Source organism: Maniola jurtina, chromosome 4 (genome assembly GCF_905333055.1).
Source record: "Maniola jurtina chromosome 4, ilManJurt1.1, whole genome shotgun sequence".
Taxonomy (NCBI): Eukaryota; Metazoa; Arthropoda; class Insecta; order Lepidoptera; family Nymphalidae; genus Maniola; species Maniola jurtina.
In genome coordinates this window covers 14,307,271-14,328,139 of record NC_060032.1, presented here as the reverse complement: position 1 = coordinate 14,328,139, position 20,869 = coordinate 14,307,271, and the positions used below count along the sequence as shown (strand labels likewise).

Here is a 20,869-nt window from a genome sequence, read left to right as displayed (position 1 = left end):
AATACTATAAAGGCGTAAGTTTGTATGTGTGTGTATTCTTGTTACTCTGAACAAAAAGTCGTATAGAATGGTTAAAATAACAAACTTTAAAAACGTTTCTGCGATGCTCTTGGCCGCGTTTCAAGATACCTATACTATTCCTATGTAAAGTTTTAAATAAAAAATAGATCTGACCTACACCCGTTTTTAACCCCCGACCCAAAAAGAGGGGTTTTATAACTTTGACGTGTATATCTCGACACCTCCCACGTAAGTTGTTGTAAGCCACAAAATTGCAATTTTGCGTTTTTTACATAACAATGTCTATTTTTATCTATTTTATATGTTCAATTAAAAAAAATCCTAAAAATGTTGTTTTTTAAAGTACTTATGAGACGTATAATGTTGTATTTTTCAAACGAGGACGACGTAAAATATCGTATCGACCTTTACAACGTTTTATGTGGGGTGAAGTCGCACGTTTGCACCTCGTATGTAACAGATACAACAGATCACGCCGGACTTCAAATGAAATGTTTGTCACTCAAGACACTGATATGTCACGGTTGTGTTTTCATTTTTTTATTTCATTATCGTATTTTAGTAATTTAATAGTGATGCCAAGCTAAACTATTGTATAGATTACATACAACAATTTACGTCGTTGAGGACACCCAAAAACAGTGTTGTATGATGACATACAACCGTTTACGTTGCAGAATTATAATAAATTTTGTGTTAAGTGATACATACAACATTTTACTTCGGCATTTATTTCTCAAAATTTTGTTGTATGATTACATGCTATATTTTACGTTGCTATGACATTGTTGTTTTTCTTACATACGACATTGTATACAATAAAACTATGTTAAAATTTAGTTTGATGGCGATGTAAACCTATGCTAGTCAATGAAATAACTACTCGGCTCATCATACCACTAGGTTGCCATATAATTAACAAAAAAATCACTACTATAATATATTATTTCAGAGCCTACTTTTCCAAGAAATAGGTTGGTAGAACCTACCAGGTGGTGGAGTCCAATTTCTTTACGGCCTATCGTCCAAAAATAACAAATATTTTTTATGATTTTAAAGCTCATGGCCAGAAAAAGGCCAGAAATGATACTGTAGTCTTCAGCAGATGCACCTACCTACTGGCAGATCTCTATTGTACAAACACGTGACTTATGGATCTTTAATTTCGTTTTAAAGATACCATAGAGCGGAACAGGAACTCAAAAGTATTCACGAAAGATCTGTCTACTAAACAGGGCCTGCTGATACGACAAAAAACTGACAACACCTCATTTCAGCTAACTTGAGCTCTTGAAATAAGTGGACTAGTTCTATGGAAAGTTATACACCACAATACAAAGACTTGTTGAAGATTTAGCTAAAGATCCCAGAGCTAAATTGACGGGACACTATACCCAAGATATCCCAGATGCCAGTTTATACGAGATAAGTATGGCTCTCAAACAACTCAAGGATAAAAATTCGCTCGGTGATATCAGAATCACGGTAGAATTCCTGAAAGCGGGTGGCAAACCAGTACTTAAGGTCTTTCAGCGATTTTCCAATCGCCATGATGGGATTTTCAAACCCGTCATGGCGATAATGCCGTAATAAATAATAAGTAATGGTTTATTTGTTGCAATGTGGGCACAAAAGGTTAGTGAATCTTATATTCAAATTAATCTAGTTCATTGCATAACGAAATTACAAAGTTACAAACATTACTCAAGAAGAGTCATAGACTCATCTCGCTGCTAAGCCATGTCTATAAGCTGTTGTTATCGTAAGTCATTATGAATCATCACAATAATAAGTTCGATGACTTTCAGCATCCCTAACAAGCTTGATTCTGAAAAAGCTTAAGCACTATAGGTCACATTCATAAGCTGCGACATGTTATGCATAATATAACTGAAGGCTATTATAATAATCTGCCTCTTTGCTAAGCGTTTGCAAATTATGAGAAAGTTTTTGATTTGGTGGAAACTGGGGCTGTATTAAGGTCGCTATTGAGATGCTGAAACAACTGCCTGTTCATGCAAATGCTGAAATAGAATCCTGTACGAAAACGCCATGTCAGTCGACATATAGGACCAGACTAGGCCAGTCCAATTGCAGTGACAGAGTGCACATTGAGACGTAATTCTCTGAAACTCTTTACCGCTGCTTTGGAAGAAGTCCTTATCTTTAAGCTTGGATTGGAATGAACTTGACATTAACATCAAAAGAAATTTACCTTTGATTTGTCGTTGACATAGTCACTATCGCAGAAACTCTGGGAAACCTCATTAGGTTTCCCAGAGTTTCTACATTTACAGCTCAATGACCTTTGCAAAGTTTCACAACAGATGGGCCTGAAAATGAACATGAGTAAGACGAAAATTATGTCTAATTCTTATGTCTCGGCCCACCCAGTAATCGTTGAGGGCTCTGCACTCGAAATTATAGAAAAGTGTGAGCCTGGACCAGGTAGGTAAGTGCAATTTCAAGAAACAGGTCAGCCAACGAATCCGACTCGGCGGCAGCGTACGGAAACTAAATTAGTCTTCGAACAGTGCGTGTTACCAGTGATGACATATTATGGATCCGAGATAATATGGTCACATATTATAATGGGATTCATAAGAAAGTTCAGAGTCACTAAGCGGGCAATTAGAGAGTTATATTTGAAGTTTCTCTACGTGATCGAATCTGGAATGTGGATATCGGTAGGAAAATCAGAGTAACCGGCATAAATGGGTTGCGAAGCTGAAGTTTAAATGGCCGGGGCACATAATTCGAAGGACCCATAGACGTTGAGGTCCCAAGGTGCTGGAACCTCGAACTGTAAGGCGCAGCGTTGACAGACTCCCACTAGGTGCACAGACGACATCAAACGAGTCACAAGGAGCCACTGGATTTAGGTTGTGCAAGACCGTGGCATATAGAAGTCCCTACAAGAGACCTATGTCCAGTAGTGGACATCCATTGGTTGGAAATGATGAATCGGACTACACATACTACATTTTTTTTTTAAAATTTTAAACGACGTACACTGTTGTATTTAACACATACGATGGCACTCAACCCGTTTTTTCCAGCGTAATTTGTTGTAAGTATCTTATACAACATTTTACAAAGATGATACACGCCGTAAAATGTTGTATGAACAAAATCTCAGAAATGTGAAGTATTTCTATAAATTATCTTTCAGAATATGTTAAAGTACTGTAAACTATAACTAAATACCGAATTTCACAAAAATATATTGAAAAATGGAGCTTTAATTTTAATTTATATCTTTAAAACGCTCTACTGAAAAGTTGTAGTTTTGGGGTTACAACAACTTACGTGGGAGGTGTCGATCTGTGTATTTGTGTATCTGTCTGTGGCATCGTAGCTCCTAAACTAATGAACCAATTTTAATTTTGTTTTTTTTTTGTTTGAAAGGTGGCTTGATCGAGAGTGTTCTTAGCTATAATCCAAGAAAATCGGTGCAGTTTGAAAGTTATCAGCTCTATTCTAGTTACTGTAACCTTTACTTGTCGGGGGCGTTATAAATTTTTAATTTACACTTGTTACAGAATAACATAAATATGCCACTGCACGGATAAATGAGGGAAATCTGTCTCCCTTAATAGATTGCAAGGGTAAAGTGTAGCTCTGACGCCCGCAGTACTGGTACACCTGTGACCTATGTCTCGTAATTTATTAAGCTCCGGCTACACGCTCCGTTTTACATGCGCGTTTACCTGCACAAGCCAGATGGCAAGATGGGAGACGGTTTATCCCACGCGGTTCCATAAGCGCAGCTTGAGCAATCGTTGACCTCCTGAAGAATGGACTGCACTATTTTACGCTTGCACGGTTTTACTTAAGCGTGTGGACGCCATTGCCTCAGTTCAATAAAATTTCTACAGGAGACATTGTATCGTAGTGTTTGCATAGCTACCTTCTCTTTTAAACTGACTTCCGAGTTCTGTTATTACATAACAATAAAATCTGACATTATTTTTGACGTGACAACGTCTTATAATTCGATACTGCCGGCTGCACGCACGAAAAAACATGACTCATGCGGCGTTACCTCGCCGCAGGTAAGTAACGCGAGGTAACGCCGCGATCGGCCTTTGTTGTCACGTTCAACTATCGTCAGTAAACCGACTTTACAGACAACCAATTTTTTAACTGTGTAAAAGTGTTTTTAACAATAAAATAAAAGAATTTAATAAAAATTACTCTGCTGTTGGCCAAACTACTTTTCACCACAGCTCACCAAACACAATGAGCTTTGCACAGTTTGAGTTTGCGTGAGCTTGCTTGTACCACTGTTCACTGTTTCGTTTTTACTCTGTCTTACCTGTGCAATTTTAACTGCTCAGGCAAGACGGAAAGTGTAGCCGTAGCATTAGAGGACAAATCCCTTATTTTACAAATTCTCTCAGGGATTATATGTCCCATAAAATGTTTTAACACAACTTTCCGTGTTATTACTATGTACCAGGTCATGACAAGATAAAGTTACTTCCTGGCGCAGTGAAAATCTCTATAGTACAGTGGTGAGCGCTGTGATATTATAAACGGGAGGTCCAGGGTTCGATTCCTGGTAGGGGTAATTTGGCGATTTACAATTTCTAGATTGCCTCTTACTTGATCTTGTCGGAGGCTTCAGTTGTAGCTATAGTTACGACTGATTCCGGTACGATGCCGCGTAGAAACTGATAAGTAATATGGGTTTAATAAAACTGTCCTTCTAAGTTAGCTCGCTTCCATATATGCTGCACCATCGCGTACCATCTGGTGAGATCATCACTTACCAACTTGTATAGAAATAAAAAAAGAGCTTTAAATGTTAAAACCTGAAGTAAAATACTTTCAACGCGCTTATCCTAAATTGACAAATGATAATACTAGTTTACATAGAACCTACATCTTAGTTTGGTACAATAATAAATTATCTTTTTAAATAATATTAGGTATTTAACTATGTATACGTATTATATACCTCAATAGAAGTTCATATTATATTGTTGCGAAAAAGTTTTTTCGATAGCTCTACATTTTTCGCAACAAAAAAATACCGTAATAGGATCAGGTAGGCTTGTCGCTTATGCATACATTGCCTGTACAATGTACATCCAATATGCGTGTACAATCACGACACGTACAGAAGACAGGGTTGCCAGTAGCTACTCACACAAAACCAGGATTTTCCCATTTAAAAAAATATTTGTTTTACTTTTTATTTTATTCAAGTACAAGTTAGCCCTTGTTCAATTTCAATTTCACCTGGTGGCAAGTGACGATGCAGTCTAAGATGGAAGCGGGCTAACCTGGAAGGCGGGTTTTTTGATCCCGGACACGCACCTCTAACTTTCGAAGTTATATTTCGAAGTTATATTTCGAAGTTATATTTCGAAGTTATTGCTTTAACAATGAAAGAATACATCGTGAAGGAACCTGCATGCCTAGAGTTCTCTATAATGTTTTCAAATGTGTGTGAAGTCTGCGACTCCGCACTGTGCCAAAGTGGCGGAATATGGCCTAAGCTTTTCTCAATCTGAGAAGAGACCAGTGCTCAGTAGTTGGCCGGCATGGGTTGATCGTGATAATGGTCACTATGTGTTGTTAGGTATTGATTATAAAAATATGCTGATGTTTTGCTAATCCTATCTACGGCAAGGAAATGAAGTGTCACACTGGCACGCTCGGGCGACATGACCGTTCGCTTACTGTTCCGTTGACAGTGGTTGGCAAATACCCGCTACGTCCGTCGATAGCGTGAAATTGACTTGCCAAAGGAAATGTGACGTGACGAGCTTGCACTGGTAGAGTTAATTACTACAGTGCATAACTAGCTTTTAGTAAAAGCTTTTTGAAACCGGGACTAGTTCACTCAGCCGGGACAGTGGTTGCGTCAATTTGTAACCGACTTCAAAAAAGGGGGACGTTCTCAGTTCGTCGCATCTGTAAGGTACTATGTATTTTATGGTCTAAAGTCGATGAATTTTTGTCTCCCGCGCACAATAGTTCTTCGAAATTGTTTCTTATGATACCTTTTTGGTTCAAGTTTGGTTCGGTCGTGAAAGCTCTGATATGAACCTAATACCTAAGAGAAGGTTTACTTATTAACAGAAAGCCGGCATTGTTGCCCATTAACTGTGCATAACATGGAACTAGAAATCAGCTTGGATTGTGGTGCATAATCAACATTGATAATAATAATTGACAGTTAATTAACACAATAAACAATTACTTAGGAACTATTATGAGTTATGACCATTGACTTGATATGATTATGACACATATCTAAGTACTAGCTTCTGCTAATGATTGAAATTGATTGTCGTTGCGTATTGGTTTACATAAAATATGAAAATTGTGTAGGGCTAATGTTTTGAAAAACTATTCTTTTATTATAACTATTATTATACTACTAAACGCAAGTTCAATAAACCAAAATTTTATCAAGATTGGAGCTACCAACCGACTTAGCACTGTCATTGTTGTTGAATCTTAACTTATTACATATATCAGAAAATAGAGATAGCTGAAGATAAAAATTTAGAATATTCATTTTAGAAACCAATATAACAGTCATACCGAGTATTCCAATCATCGATGTAAATCCATAAGGGACACCGTGTAAAACACGTGTTACGAGAAGTTGATATTGCATTCTCGTCTATCCAATATTAATAGAAGCAAAAATAGTTCCTGCTCATAACCAAAGTTACACAATCTATGTAGGTTAACGAAATATTCATTTAACAGGGCTCTCTCCGTCACTCGCTTCATACAATCGTAGTTCCAATTTCATTTGAATATTAAGCAACCAAAGACCATGTGCAGACATATTCTAGAAACTAATATCCGTGTCTGTGGTGTTTTAGATTTTTCTAAAAATATGTAGTTTTAAAATTACAGGGGCTCAAAGATTTGTATGTGAATTTTTAAGACCACGTAACTTTGAAACCGAATATTTTAACAGAAATCTGGAAAACCACAGATATTAGTTTTCAGAATATGTCTGCTTTCATGGACTTTGGTTGCTTAATATTCAAATGAAATTGGAACTACGTTTGTATGAAGCGAGTGACGGAGAGACCCCTCTTAATTAATTCTTTCACGGACAGTTGACGATATATTGCCGCGAAAGTAAATAAGTATTATGTATTTGTGAAAATATAGTGAAATTTTATTGTTTCACCTTATGAAAGCTCGCTCTTTAATAAAAATAAACAATGTTTAATCTTTTATTCCACCGTAATTGAAACGCGTGCGTCTGTTTGTTTAAAGTTTTCAAAGGACAATATGTGTACAGAGCTGGGGCACGTCGCATTTCATAAAGAGATTTTTTTAAAGAGCTTAACTCCACATTTCATGATATTTTTTTTCAACCCCTATATAGGTAGAAATTTTAAAGACAAGGTAACATCACACTTCACACTAATATTATAAAGGCGAAAGTTGTGTGTATGTGTGTGTGTATGTTTGTTACTCCTTCACACAAAAACTACTGGACGGATTTGGCTGGGAATGGAGATAGATAATATTTTGGATTAGCACATAGGCTACTTTATATCTCGGAAAATCAAAGAGTTCCTACGGGATATCGAAAACCCTAAATCCACGCGGGCAAAGCTGCGGGCATCAGCTATTGTATAATACGTGACAGGTTGATATGGCAATCGGGGCGTCCCCACCCCAGTTGCCTTGTCGACCTGCCAACTACTTGCATCATTATGGTATGACTAGCTGATGCCCGCAGCTTCGCCCGCGTGGATTGGTCAGATCCCCTGCAGCATCAGGATTGAGGAGTTGGAATCCAAATTTTTTATGAAACAATGTCGCAAAGTTCCTCTATCGATTAAAAAAGAAATGACGCAAATCGGTTCAGAAATCTCGGAGATTTCGGTGTACATAGGTAGAAAAACACAACTCCCTTCTTGAAAGTCGGTTAAAAAAGTAGCCTATGTTACACCCTGGTCAATCCTCTACTTGTATGTGAAAATCCCGTTAAAATCGGTTCAGCCGTTCCGAAGATTAGCCTTTTCAGACAGACAGACAGACAGACAAAAATTTTAAAAACGTGTGATTCAGTTATGGTATCGTTGAAATAACCATATGACCTTAATATGTGGTAGTTATTTCGAAATTACAGACAGACACTCCAATTTTATTTATTATAGTATAGATGTACATGATTATTATATTTAAAGTTTCAAAAGTACCTATATTATACTTAACGTGAAAGTGTGTTTGTTTGTCATGAGTTATTGTTGTTTTGTTCTTCAATCACGCCACAATGGAACAACGTATCATTCTGATTTTTGCCTGGATATAGTTAAAAGTTAAAGACCTCGAGAGCGGCATAAGCCTCTTTTTATTCCGCAAAATCAAAACGTCTCCACGGGATTATTAAGAACCGAAAACCACGAAGACGAAGTCGCGGATGTCAGCTAGTTACATAATATTTTAATGAGAGCTTTTGACTTTACGCTATGTAATATAAATACCAGTTAATTAAAGGAGTGAATTATATCTCTGATCTTCTTATAGTCAGACAAATAATAATAATCTTAGCTATTTACTTAGAAAGATAAATAATTATACCCTTTATTAAAGACTAATAATAATATAACAAAAAGAACTTAGCGTCTCAAAATTTCAAGATTTCGGCCTCCAAGCTCTGAATGTAAATCTCCAATCAAAAATATAGTTGATAAGTATGAATTAAAAATTTATAGCACCCCTGACAAGTGAAGGTTGCAGTAACTAGAAAAAAGCTGATAACTTTCAAACGGCTGAACCGATTTTCTTGGATTATAGCTAAGAACACTCTCGATCAAGCCAATTTTCAAACAAAAAAAAAAATTAAAATCGCTTCATTAGTTTAGGAGCTACGACGCCACAGACAGATACACAGATACACACATCAAACTTATAACACCCCTCTTTTTGGGTCGGGGGTTAAAAAACCTCCTTATGAACATTTTATCGCTGTTGTAAGTTATGATGTAGGTACGTTTTATCTACCTAAAGATATCATGAGAATAAAATTACCAGCTATCTCTACATAAAGTAGAATACATACAAAACCAGCAATAAGAGATAGCATCTAAACGTTTACGTTTGCCTGGGTTCGCAACGACGATTCAAATATGTATAATGTAAATAGCAAGTAGGTAGGTAGCTACGTACCACAGTAACGTAGATTCCTATATATCAATGATAGATAACGACAAATACATAGTGTGAATTATTACCGCAAGAAAGTTGCACTGAATTTACAAGTGTAAATTAAAAATTTATAACATCTTCGACAAGTGAAGGTTACAGTAACTAGAAAACAGCTGATAACTTTCAAACGACTGAACCGATTTTCTTTCGATCAAACCAACTTTCAAACAAAAAAAAAACTAAATTAAAATCGGTTCATTAGTTTAGGAGCTACGATGCCACAGACAGATACACAGATACACACGTCAAACTTATAACACCCCTATTTTTGGGTCGGGGGTTAAAAATCACAGTTCAATACAGTTTTGAAACTTGTAACAGAGGCTTCATCTACACTGGCAGGTGTAAAATGTAGGCTATGAAACGAATAGATTATGTAACATGAGCCGTCAGGGCAACATACAGTTTTAATGTTCACTCTGTATTGGATATATTAACTAAGAAAATAAAAGGGTTCCCTATTTATAACAACAGATATGGTCTTGAGAAATGTATCACTTGCGTTGCCTTTTACTAAAATTTTTCTTTCTGTTTATTTTGTTAGGTTAAAAATTTTGTGTTTCTTTTATTTAATTAGATTATAATAGGGCTGACATGTAGATAGTTATAAATAAATAAAGGAGAAAAAAAAACAACAGATATCCCTTGAGACAAGTTTTCATCACAAAATTCATTCGAAACCATAGAATCTAAGCGGAATTATATTACCAGAAAGTAAAATACTTGGGAGAAAATTACGAGGTATTCAAGTCTACTGGCTTACACTTTTAAGGTCGATCGGCCTCGAAGACGAGACAACGAGTCTCCATTGCGAAAATAATAAGCCTTCAAATGATTTTATTTGACTAATACAATTTATGTTTAAGTATTGCTTGTTTTGTGAAAGGAGCTTTATCACTTAAGGTCATAAGTTCAAATTGAAAAGCGTCAATTTTTATATAATTCATATTAGGGTTCCAAAGAGTAAAACACGGAATCCTTATAATTTCGTTCAGTCTATCCGTCCGTGTGTCACAGCTATTTTAATCAGAAACTATTAATTTTCGTTACAGAGAAACTTGTTACTGCTGCATAATCGTACCTATATTATAATTTAAAAAAAATAATTAAGGTACCATCTGAACATGATGAAAAGTTAGAATCAAAAAAATATTGACATACTCCCGTCATACTCCCAAATGGGACCTCACTAAGGTTCGGTAAGGTTAAGTTTATTAAACAAGAATTTACAGAACAACAGCCGATTCGACCCATACAACTGGGTTGAAATATTGATAATTCAAAAGAATAAATTTAATCGTGGTGCGAGTATATACATTATACTCCGGTTACACAGTAACTCCGGTTATACTCAGTATATACTCCGGTTGGTAGAAATGCATATCATTATCATAATATGGACGGATAGACAGGACAATCGCTATGTGTGTGTATAATAAATAACAAATAAAACCGAATTACCGGCATCGTGATGGTTAATATCGTGTTTATTCATGTTGAACTGGCGAGTTTTCTCTGTCACTATTATAGTGAGTGTTGCAATCTTGTATTTTTTGTAAATATACATTTTTAGAGATAAATTTTAATATAAATATATAATTTTTTCGTAATACAGTTATTTTTTTTTGTTACCTATATTTGGGAATCTCAAAATGTAAAAACTTTTTTGTTTAATGAAGATCTTTAATTAATTAGTTCGAAGCCACTGGTTCAACATTCGGCTGAGTCAAAATGGAAAGTATTTATTTTCTACATTCGCTTAGTTCTGGTCTTGTGGGCCGTGAGAAACTTCAGCTGTAGCTAAATATCACCCTACCGGTAAAGCCGTGCCGTCAAAATTGTTCTACGAGTAATAAGAAGCTACGAAGACACTGATTAGGGATATGGATTACACGAAACTGCTATTCCCCTTCCAGTTAAGTCCACTGACTATTTTTATCTAAGACTGCATAATCACTTACCATCAGGTGAGATCGCAGTCAGATAAAAAATCAATTTCGAATTTCTGATTACAATGTTCGCTACCGGATCGTCTTTCTATTTGAAAGTATACTACAAGATAAATCAGCTGCAACTCAACAATATTTTACTAGTTACTTTTTGACAATGCAACGATTTTTAACAGATAGAGCAGTATGAAAAAAATGGCAAAAAGAACTCTTCTTTAATTAGCAGCCATTTTTTTCTGAAACTTCATCGTTTTATTTAGGAATGTTGTTAGTCTTTTATTTTTTCCGTGTAATTTAACAAGAGAGCTCCGGTTACGTGACTAGAGGTAGTTAAGAGATCGTATTACTTTTCCTCTTACCAATTACATCTCATTTTGCTTCATTGTGTTCCCGTGTAATTCCTGAATTGAGTTAATTATTGCCTATCTACGTTCATTCTGTTTTTATTTACCATTGGATATTATGTAGCAATCATACACTTTGCAACACAAAAAAAAAAATACCTACTGTTGTGCTCATCTAAAAACATATTGAACAGATATGTAAATGATAAAAAGCATGAATTTGACTCGCTCCAGCAATGCGCGGGGCTGCAATTGCATGTAAATTGATCATTTGAAAAGAGCAACCCGCGCCGAGTTTCTTGCTGGTTCTTCTCGGTGAGATCAGCATTCCGAACCAGTGGCGATTCGATAGCATTTGTAAAAATTTACACGAATAAAAATATTTTCTATTCTATTCTATTCTATTCTAATAAGTAACATGTATGTTTTTCTAATATAACTGTATATTTGAGAAAATATTTAGGTATCAGCAAAGTATTTCGTAAAGATTTTGCAGAGATTATAACTCCATTTTCCTTCAGGCCATTGCCTCGGGTAAAGATCTAAAACTTTTGCAGCCACGACCTCAAAACAGATTAAAACGGACTATCAAAATATAATTTGTTGACAAAACTGATTAACTTTAAGCTTCTGCGCGACCCCTTTGTTTACTTATAATCTTAAAATAACTTCTAAAACTTAAGAAGTCTCTCAGAGAAGCAGTAGATAAAATCTAGCTTCATCGATCGATCGTACGACAAATAATAATTAAATGTCCAGCAAATTGTTTTCAGCACAAAACTTTAGACTCTCGTAGTACTACGTATATATAATTAAGAATTGGTGTGTTTTTTGGGTTGTCGTTCAATCACGTTGCAACATAACAACGGATGGACGTGATTTTTTGCAGGGTTTAATAATTAAAAAACCTGGAGAGTGACATAGGTTACTTTTCATCCCGGAAATCCAGCTACTTTTTATCCTGGAAAGTTTCCAGAATGCAAGCTATGTCGACTGCGACTAACGCGACTCCATCAACGTTAAAAAAATCCCGTAGGAACTGTTTGATTTATTTGATTTACCGGGACAAAAATTAGCCATTGTCCGTCCTAGACATAATCTAAGCTAATTTTTTGTCAAATTCCGTCAAAATCAACCATAAAAAGGTGACAGACAGACACAAACTTTCGCAAATATTTCGTAATTTTCATTCATGCATAAAATGACATGACCGCCCGTGGGTTGATATGTGCGATAATGATCATGCTTAGTGCCTATATATTTATGCATTGATCGCTGTCTGACTAGGCAGATTATCTGAAAATAATACGACATTGTACATTAAATAGCAATTAAATACAATCAAAATAAAGGAAGCAAACGGTTAAAGGAGTGGACTGCAAAATCCGATAGATCGGTGGTTCAAACTTGAATCCCACCCGTTTCCCACTATTATCGTACCTTCTCCTAGCACAAGCTTTACGCTTAGTTGGAGGGGAATTTTCAATATTAGTAACGATAAAACATGGCTACAAAATATATACGAAAAATAAGATAGATAAATATAAGATATAAGATATATATAAAAATAAGATAAATATATAAAAAAGCGTGGATTTGAACTTCGATTCGCTCCAGCAATGCGCAGGACTTCAATTGCTTTTATACATGGCATAATATTGTATATCAAATCTTTGAAAAGAGCAACCGCCGAGTTTCTTGCTGGTTCTTCTCGGTAGGAAAGGCATTCCGAACCAGTGGTAGATGCTTTTGACGATTCGAAAGAACTTGTAAAAGTCTAATTGAATAAAAACATTTTGAATTTGAATTTGAATTTGAATACTTACTCAAAGCAAATTGTACCAGGAATGTTGAAATTGACGTCTAATAAAGTTTTACGAATTTGTAGTAAAGGGCTCAAATATTAATATTTTATGTCTTTCATTTTATAAATGCCTTGGGCTCTTCCATAAGGGATTCTATAGATACTTAGTGAAATATTCTATACGATACGTTACTTACTTAAAATTCATTAAAAATTTTTAAGTTGCAGGCCGCTAGGCGTATACACTGAGTGACAAAAATGGTGAAAAAATACCTACCGTATATTAATTACTTAGAGTTAATTAGTTTTAATTTAAAAATAAGTATCAAATTATTTTTTATTTATTTACTATCCAAAAGTAAAAGAATTACAGCTGCTGTAAGTCCGTAGAACATCTTGAATATTCAGTTCGTAACGGGCAATAATAATAGAAAAGAAGAGAAAATAAGTTATTTTACAGGAATGTTCTAGCAAAGTTTCAGAAAAGGCTGGAGTGAGTTATGTGCGCATAAAACTTGCTAACACAGAACACGATGCGGTTTAACTTTTATTAATTGCTCCCAAGCGTTAGTATTTTTATAGACGCTCCGTTAGTTACCACAAAGGAAGTGAAAACTTTTTTAGTTTTAGAACGCTTTGTAATAAACTTCAATATTTAAAGGCCGAATACTAAAATTCATCTTCTCAAACCAAGTTTTAACACATGACGAAATGTTAAAATCAGACAGCATTAAAACATTCAGTTGTTTTCTGTCGAAAGTAAATCGATATTAATCAAAAAATATAAGACTTATACCTAATTTAGCCTAATGATACTGAATACTATATCAAAAATAAGCAGATTTCTCATGACCGCTATAATTCAAACATAGAACTTACATACTTTAAATAAAGTGAGCCAAAAGTTGCTTGTAATCTCAGAATAAACAAAACCTTAGCCCTAAAATCAATGCTTGTAATCCATGGAGAACTATCAACCTAACTTTCAACGGACGAGAGTAAATAGTCTCAAAAGGTCGAATCAATTAAAATTACCTTAGTAGGTACGTGCATTTGGCAATGCTCTACATTTTACAATCTTCAACTCTAGCTTTCGTTCAGCTCGTCAGGTTTTTGCTTGTATCGATCGTCACACCCTTTGAATGGAGGACCAAGGATAATAAGTAGAACAGTGTGTTTAGTATGAGAGTTAATGTTACCAAGGTTGATAGAATTAGAGCGTCGAAACACAATAACGTCAGATGAAAATGGACTTAAAAGTCTTTGGTTTAAAGTCACAACTTCAGTGCCATCGATTTAATTCCACCAGGTTTCCGCATGGAGCAATAGCTGTGGATGCTGGTCGAGCTTGAGCCTTGAACCAAGGTAGTAAAGGTCCATTTTACTTCGATGCAGAAGTATTTCTTTTTTCGACGCTCGAATCCTATCAACGTTGTGAAATGTAAAATCTCATACTAAGAGCAAGAGTTGTAATTAAAGCGGTTATTTCACACCCACATTCTAAAATAATTCACCTCTATACGTTTCGTAGCGAACCGCTACGAAGCGTAGCGTACGAGACGTAGCATGCTAGCCATCCACTACGAATAAGGGTTCCGTACCCGAAAGGTGCCAACGGGACCCTCTTATTACCCTTGTACGAGGGTACGGAATCCTTAGTTCTCAAATCCAACTCGCACTTGGCCGAATTTTTTAATATCAGTAAAACTACGGCTATAATTTTACGCATAAAGAGCTCCAACTGATGCAGATGAGCCAGAACGTACAAGAATCTATCAAGTGGGGCGGCGATGCGTAATAACACTGTTTTACGAAACAGATGTTTCCTATTTCCTTTTCTGTATGAGTTACAGCGGTAACAGCATAAAGAACTAAGCGCCGCCCGCGAGGGCCATACCTTCGTTATTTCATAAAAGCTGAAATCTTCAACACAGGGAGGGACAATCAGCGACTATGAAGTTTGGATCATGGTCGCTTCGGGAGAATAAGGTAACAAAGTTGTAAAAAATCTTACGTCAAAGTACCTATATAAAGTCTAATTTTTTCATATTTTCTTATTAAACTTTAAGGGTGTCTGGCAGGGGGTTGCCACGAGATAGTTTCTGGCAATGCATGACGAAGAAAATATAAAAAATAATGACTTTATACTCTGACGTAATATTTTTTATACTTTTGTTACCTGTTATCTCCCAAAGCTACCATGATCCAAACTTCATAGTTCCCGATCGCTCCTCGTTGTGTTGGGGACAATACGTAGATAAATTTTCAGCTTTTATAAAACAACGAAGGTCTAGCCCTCGCGGTCTCTCTCCCTCTAATAATAATAAGTACTATTATAGCTAGTATATATGTGCTTGTTACTATTCCACAGTTGCGCAAAGGTTTTCAGTTTCAGAGACAAAAGGAATATTAATTATTTATTATTGTTTTAAGACCCGAACGGGTTACGGAGTAATTTAAGTAGTAAGTGTGCCCGGCTTTTGCATAAGGTGGTGGCCTGGTACAAATAGCAATCTTCTTTACATCAGAATAAGTTGATTGACTGACATATTCACGTACAACTCAAACCGTTGGGTCTAAAAAAAATCAGTCTTGAAGTTGATTGATTTTTTTTTAATTTATCATGTTAATAATACTCCCCATCCAAGTAAGCGTAATTATGTCAAAGTTTTCATGACCCTAACGTGCCCTAACTCACTGAGATCATTGACCATCTTTAAATAGGCCGAGGCCAACGATCTCAGTGACTTAGGGCACATAAGGGCCATGAAAACTTGGTCATAAAAAAATTTAAAATTTTGTATGGAAATTTTTATAATTTTATTTGGTCATTTTACTTCAGCATTGTATTTATCAGATCAAAGTAGCTTGGATACGTGTCGTCATTATATACTAATTACCAAACACCCTGTATAGGCATGTAAGTTTCTATACAACGTATAAGGACTTTTCAGAACCGAGTGGATCTGCCGCTGGATCACTCCAGTCAGCCGAGCTCACCCTAGAATCCAAGCAGGCTACCCAGGTCACCGAGGACTTCACGAAAAATTGTCTTGATTTGAAGTTGATGTTCGTAGCGAGTAGCGAGCGAGCTACGAAAATCGTAGCAGTTCGCTACGAAACGTGTAGAATTACCTATGTATGTCGTGTGGCGTTGGGTGGGTGGTGTGTTGCAGATGTCTACTACTAGGCTTCCGTTCCGTGTCCGTCTGTCTGTCAGCGGGTTGTATCTAGTACCGCAATAGGTAGAGTTGGAATTTTTACAGAATGTGTATTTGTATTGTTTGCTATAACAACAAGTAATACAAAATTCAAAATGGCCTTCATGAAAATTAAAACAAAATTCAAGTGTTTGCCTTTTATAATACGGAACCCTTCGTGTGCAAGTCAGACTTGCACTTGACCGGTTTTTTTACTATCATTATATAAACTACCCGCAGTAATTATTTACACTTGGTTCGTTACACGCGGAGATATTAAACAAAGTTCCATAGTTTGCCGTACAAAGGATTTTATGAAGCATCATTTCACTAATAGGGATTCAGCTGGTGATTTATGCGACGCTGTGCTTCTTGTGTGTCACTATGCTTTGTGTTGTTCCGAACAAAGGAATTACCCTAGGGCTTAGTGTTTATACAATAGTGCCTAAAACCATTTGTCAGTCTTTTCCTTTGTCAGCATCTTTTCAGTTTTTAGACAAATACATAGAGTATGATAAATTCTTAACTTTAGGAAATACATTTTTGTCCCCAAGCGGTAGTAATTAATAGCTAGTATTGTATTACCTTTGACCTATATCCGTTTGGTTTTTATAAGCTTTTATTTAACTTGCCGTGTTAAAGTAATAAGTACAAGTAGGTACCTACCAAAATCAAAGCAAGAATGATCGATAAAATTAAATAGGTAGGTCAGTAATTATTATTATTATTTTCAACTTAACAATGTAATACCAAATAATATGTTTTATAAAATAATAGAAATAGGAACGTGAATGTACCTACAAATATGGAATGAGAAAAGTAGAGAAACTTGTTATAAATGACACTGAAATATATCCAAAACTCTTTCGCTATACCCATTGCTACAAGCATTGAATTTTGGAAAGTAGCTCTATTCAATTTAACAGCTATAGAAAAATACGTAGACATCTATCTATAAATACTTATACCTAGTCTTGATTTTGCAGGTAAATAAGTACTACTACTATTACTATTATATCTACTACTATTTTCGAAACGTCAAGATTTTTTAAACCTGAAAAAATTTCTCAGTCATCATTGCATCAACAACACTTCGGCCCTTTGTATGTCCGTAACTACTCTAGAAGCATCCTATAATGACCTCTATTATTTGCACTCGTTTTCTAACTTGTTAATCTACCAATGCGTTTTGCATCCTCCCCAAACCAACGAGTTTTTTAGCCGACCGACTCTTCTGCGCCTGCCTGGGTAACACTTAGGTACCTTAATTAATATAGGATTAATTTTCTCTACCTAAATTAACAGTCTCAATATTAATTTCAGTGCACCACAACAAAACTGGAATTTGGTAAGTTTGTTTGCATAGCAGCTAGACACTAAAGTTCACATAGTGACCGCTGTAGATCGCTTTATAATAATAGTAAAAGCAACAGGCACTGCACGCAAATAAAATTATTGGATTCCCACAAAATAGATGAAACGAGAAACACAATGCTTTGCAAATGCAGCGTGCATCTTTTGATTGATGAAGCAAATGGCAAAGCAAAAGTAAATGGCTTGAAGCACGGACGGTTAGTGTGACGTCCAGATCACGTAACTGAGTCCAATCATCTAAAGCTTCAATATCTCAACGATTATAGGAGCGGACCGAAATCCGAAAGGTCAGGGGTCCAGACCCCATTCGTTGCACTTTCGTCGCGCCTACTCCTAGCCAAGCTCACGCTAAGTTAGAGGGAAAGAAGAGTATTAGTCATGATAAGCATGGCTAATATCCTTTTTTTTTTACTTTAAATATCTGAAGGTTTATACCTGATATTGATACCTGAAGGTTTCAAGTAATGTAATCCTCCCAAATTTTGAGGTACTTTAAGCCATATACGAGTAAGCGCCTACCTAATTTAATCAATACCGGTATATCCGTTTGCGAATTTCAATAGTGCAGAGTAAACAACGATAGCTACCAGTCCAATTATTATCCTCACGCTATCAGTTGAAGCTTACAGCGTATTTGTATGCGAAGCGAAAATTTGCAATTACAAACGGAGAACGACAATTTTATTGGACTCGATTGGCCGTTGAATTAAAATACTTTCGCAGGCTTATTAAAACGATCGGTTACAGACACAAAAAGAGTCTAGGGAGGCTAGGGTTTCCAAATTAAAATATTTTTTAATTTCGTCTAATTTAAAATGCAAATCTTCGTTTTCCCAATTTCATCTTGTCCGCCTATTAAACCCTACCAAATTCACGAGCCTAAAAGCCCGAGCCTTACCTACCTACCGTTATAAAGGAGGGGTGGCCCTTGTAAAAATGGTTTGGCAGCTTTCTAATTGGTAAAATTGTTAAACAGAGCAGTGGTCAGAGTTAGGTATTCCACTAATTAATTGTGCCTTGGATGGATTAAACACGCCTGTCTGTATTACGCCATTTGTAAAAACAAGATCTAATTGATATTCGCATGGAACTAGGAATCAGCTTAGCTTTTTACTGTGGATGTTCGATATATTGTTTAGAAAATTAATTCGACTTAGGTACCTACAAGGCAAAGGTTGCGTCGTAGGTACTTCTCCATAGATTTACTTCAACTTTCATTCTTGGACCATGGCAAGTAAGATATCGGAACTTATAGGTACCAAGAATTTTTTAGTGAGATGCCGAGGTCAACGATATAATGTATCAGTACTATACTATATCCACCGCGAGAAGTTAGTACAGGGTTGTCTCTGTTACGTAATCCCATATAGACGACAAAGACACAAAACTCAGTGGGCGTTAACCATTTTGAATGGCCAACCAATCATAAACATGTTTTCAAAAAACATTCGAAATTCAATTCGAAAATATTTTCAAAAAACATTCGAAAGCCTATACCATACCTAGTTTCGTTTGTGATTGGTTGGCGACTCAAAATAAATAACGCCCACTGAGTCTTTGGTATGGGATTATGTAACAAAGAGAGCCTTATACTAACTTCTCTCCGTGGATAGAGTATAGTAGTAGTAGTAATTAAAGTTCATAATCTAAGAGACGGTGTGTGGATGTTCGATATATTGTTTAGAAAATTAATTCGACTTAGGTACAAGGCAAAGGTTGCGTCGTAGGTACTTCTCCATAGATTTACTTCAACTTTCATTCTTGGACCATGGCAAGTAAGATATCGGAACTTATAGGTACCAAGAATTTTTTAGTGAGATGCCGAGGTCAACGATATAATGTATCAGTACTATACTATATCCACCGCGAGAAGTTAGTACAGGGTTGTCTCTGTTACGTAATCCCATATAGACGACAAAGACACAAAACTCAGTGGGCGTTAACCATTTTGAATGGCCAACCAATCATAAACATGTTTTCAAAAAACATTCGAAATTCAATTCGAAAATATTTTCAAAAAACATTCGAAAGCCTATACCATACCTAGTTTCGTTTGTGATTGGTTGGCGACTCAAAATAAATAACGCCCACTGAGTCTTTGGTATGGGATTATGTAACAAAGAGAGCCTTATACTAACTTCTCTCCGTGGATAGAGTATAGTAGTAGTAGTAATTAAAGTTCATAATCTAAGAGACGGTGTGTACGTTAACGGAAAAGTGGAAACTGCAAGCAGCGCGAAAGAATGTGGGAACAAACGAATGCAATCACCGCTGTGGCACTTTAAGGCCGAGCTTAATGCTGCTTGACTTAGCAATTAAGAGGAAACTCTTTGGTCGGCTTTTTTTGCGGAATGCTGTGGTTGAATATTAAATTTTTCTAGCAGATTTAAAAATCATAATCAACAGGTTTTAGTTATTACGAATTCTTTACTTTCAATTCCTTGTTACTTTCGAAAATGTAGATCATTCTACAATGTTCTATGATTGACTCCCCATTTTATAGGCCTGTAACATTTAGGTAAAAAATAAAATAGTAGAACTCTGTCAATATGAACTACATAATAATACGAGTATATTGTGCGAATTGGTATGAAAGTCACTGTTAATCTAACCCTTTGCAAAATATTTATTTTTTACGGCTGTCCAATTTTTCCCTTTACTTGAGCTACATTGCTACCTGCCAAGCCAAATTTCATGATACTAGGTCAACGGGAAGTACCCAACAGGTTTTGATACCCTTGACGAGACTTGATAGACAGCGAAATGATCTTATAAGAGCTCCTTTTTTTGCTGGAGATCCAGAACCCTAAAACAGTCATTAGATTTAAAATACCTGCTACAACCTTGAATCTGCTAGCAGACAAATAAACATGATAGCACGGTTAAGTACATATGTGTTACCAATCTAACGAAAATTGGTTTTGGCAAAGCAACTAAGAGTGTTTTCATTGAAGCAATTTCTTCTATTCGCTTGGC

General features: G+C 35.9%; 1 protein-coding gene across 2 annotated transcripts in view; it reads left to right on the top strand.

The window, feature by feature from the left end:
• Window positions 1-20,869, top strand: part of LOC123864120 (GTPase-activating Rap/Ran-GAP domain-like protein 3) — a 219,424-nt gene that overhangs the window by 83,475 nt on the left and 115,080 nt on the right. The window contains exon 2 of one of the 2 annotated variants that reach the window (XM_045904365.1): window positions 17,843-17,867. The exons of the other annotated variant lie outside the window; for it this stretch is intronic. Within the exon in view, the coding sequence (XP_045760321.1) occupies window positions 17,843-17,867 (25 nt within the window). The remainder of the gene's footprint in view (window positions 1-17,842; window positions 17,868-20,869) is intronic. 2 annotated transcript variants of the gene reach the window in all.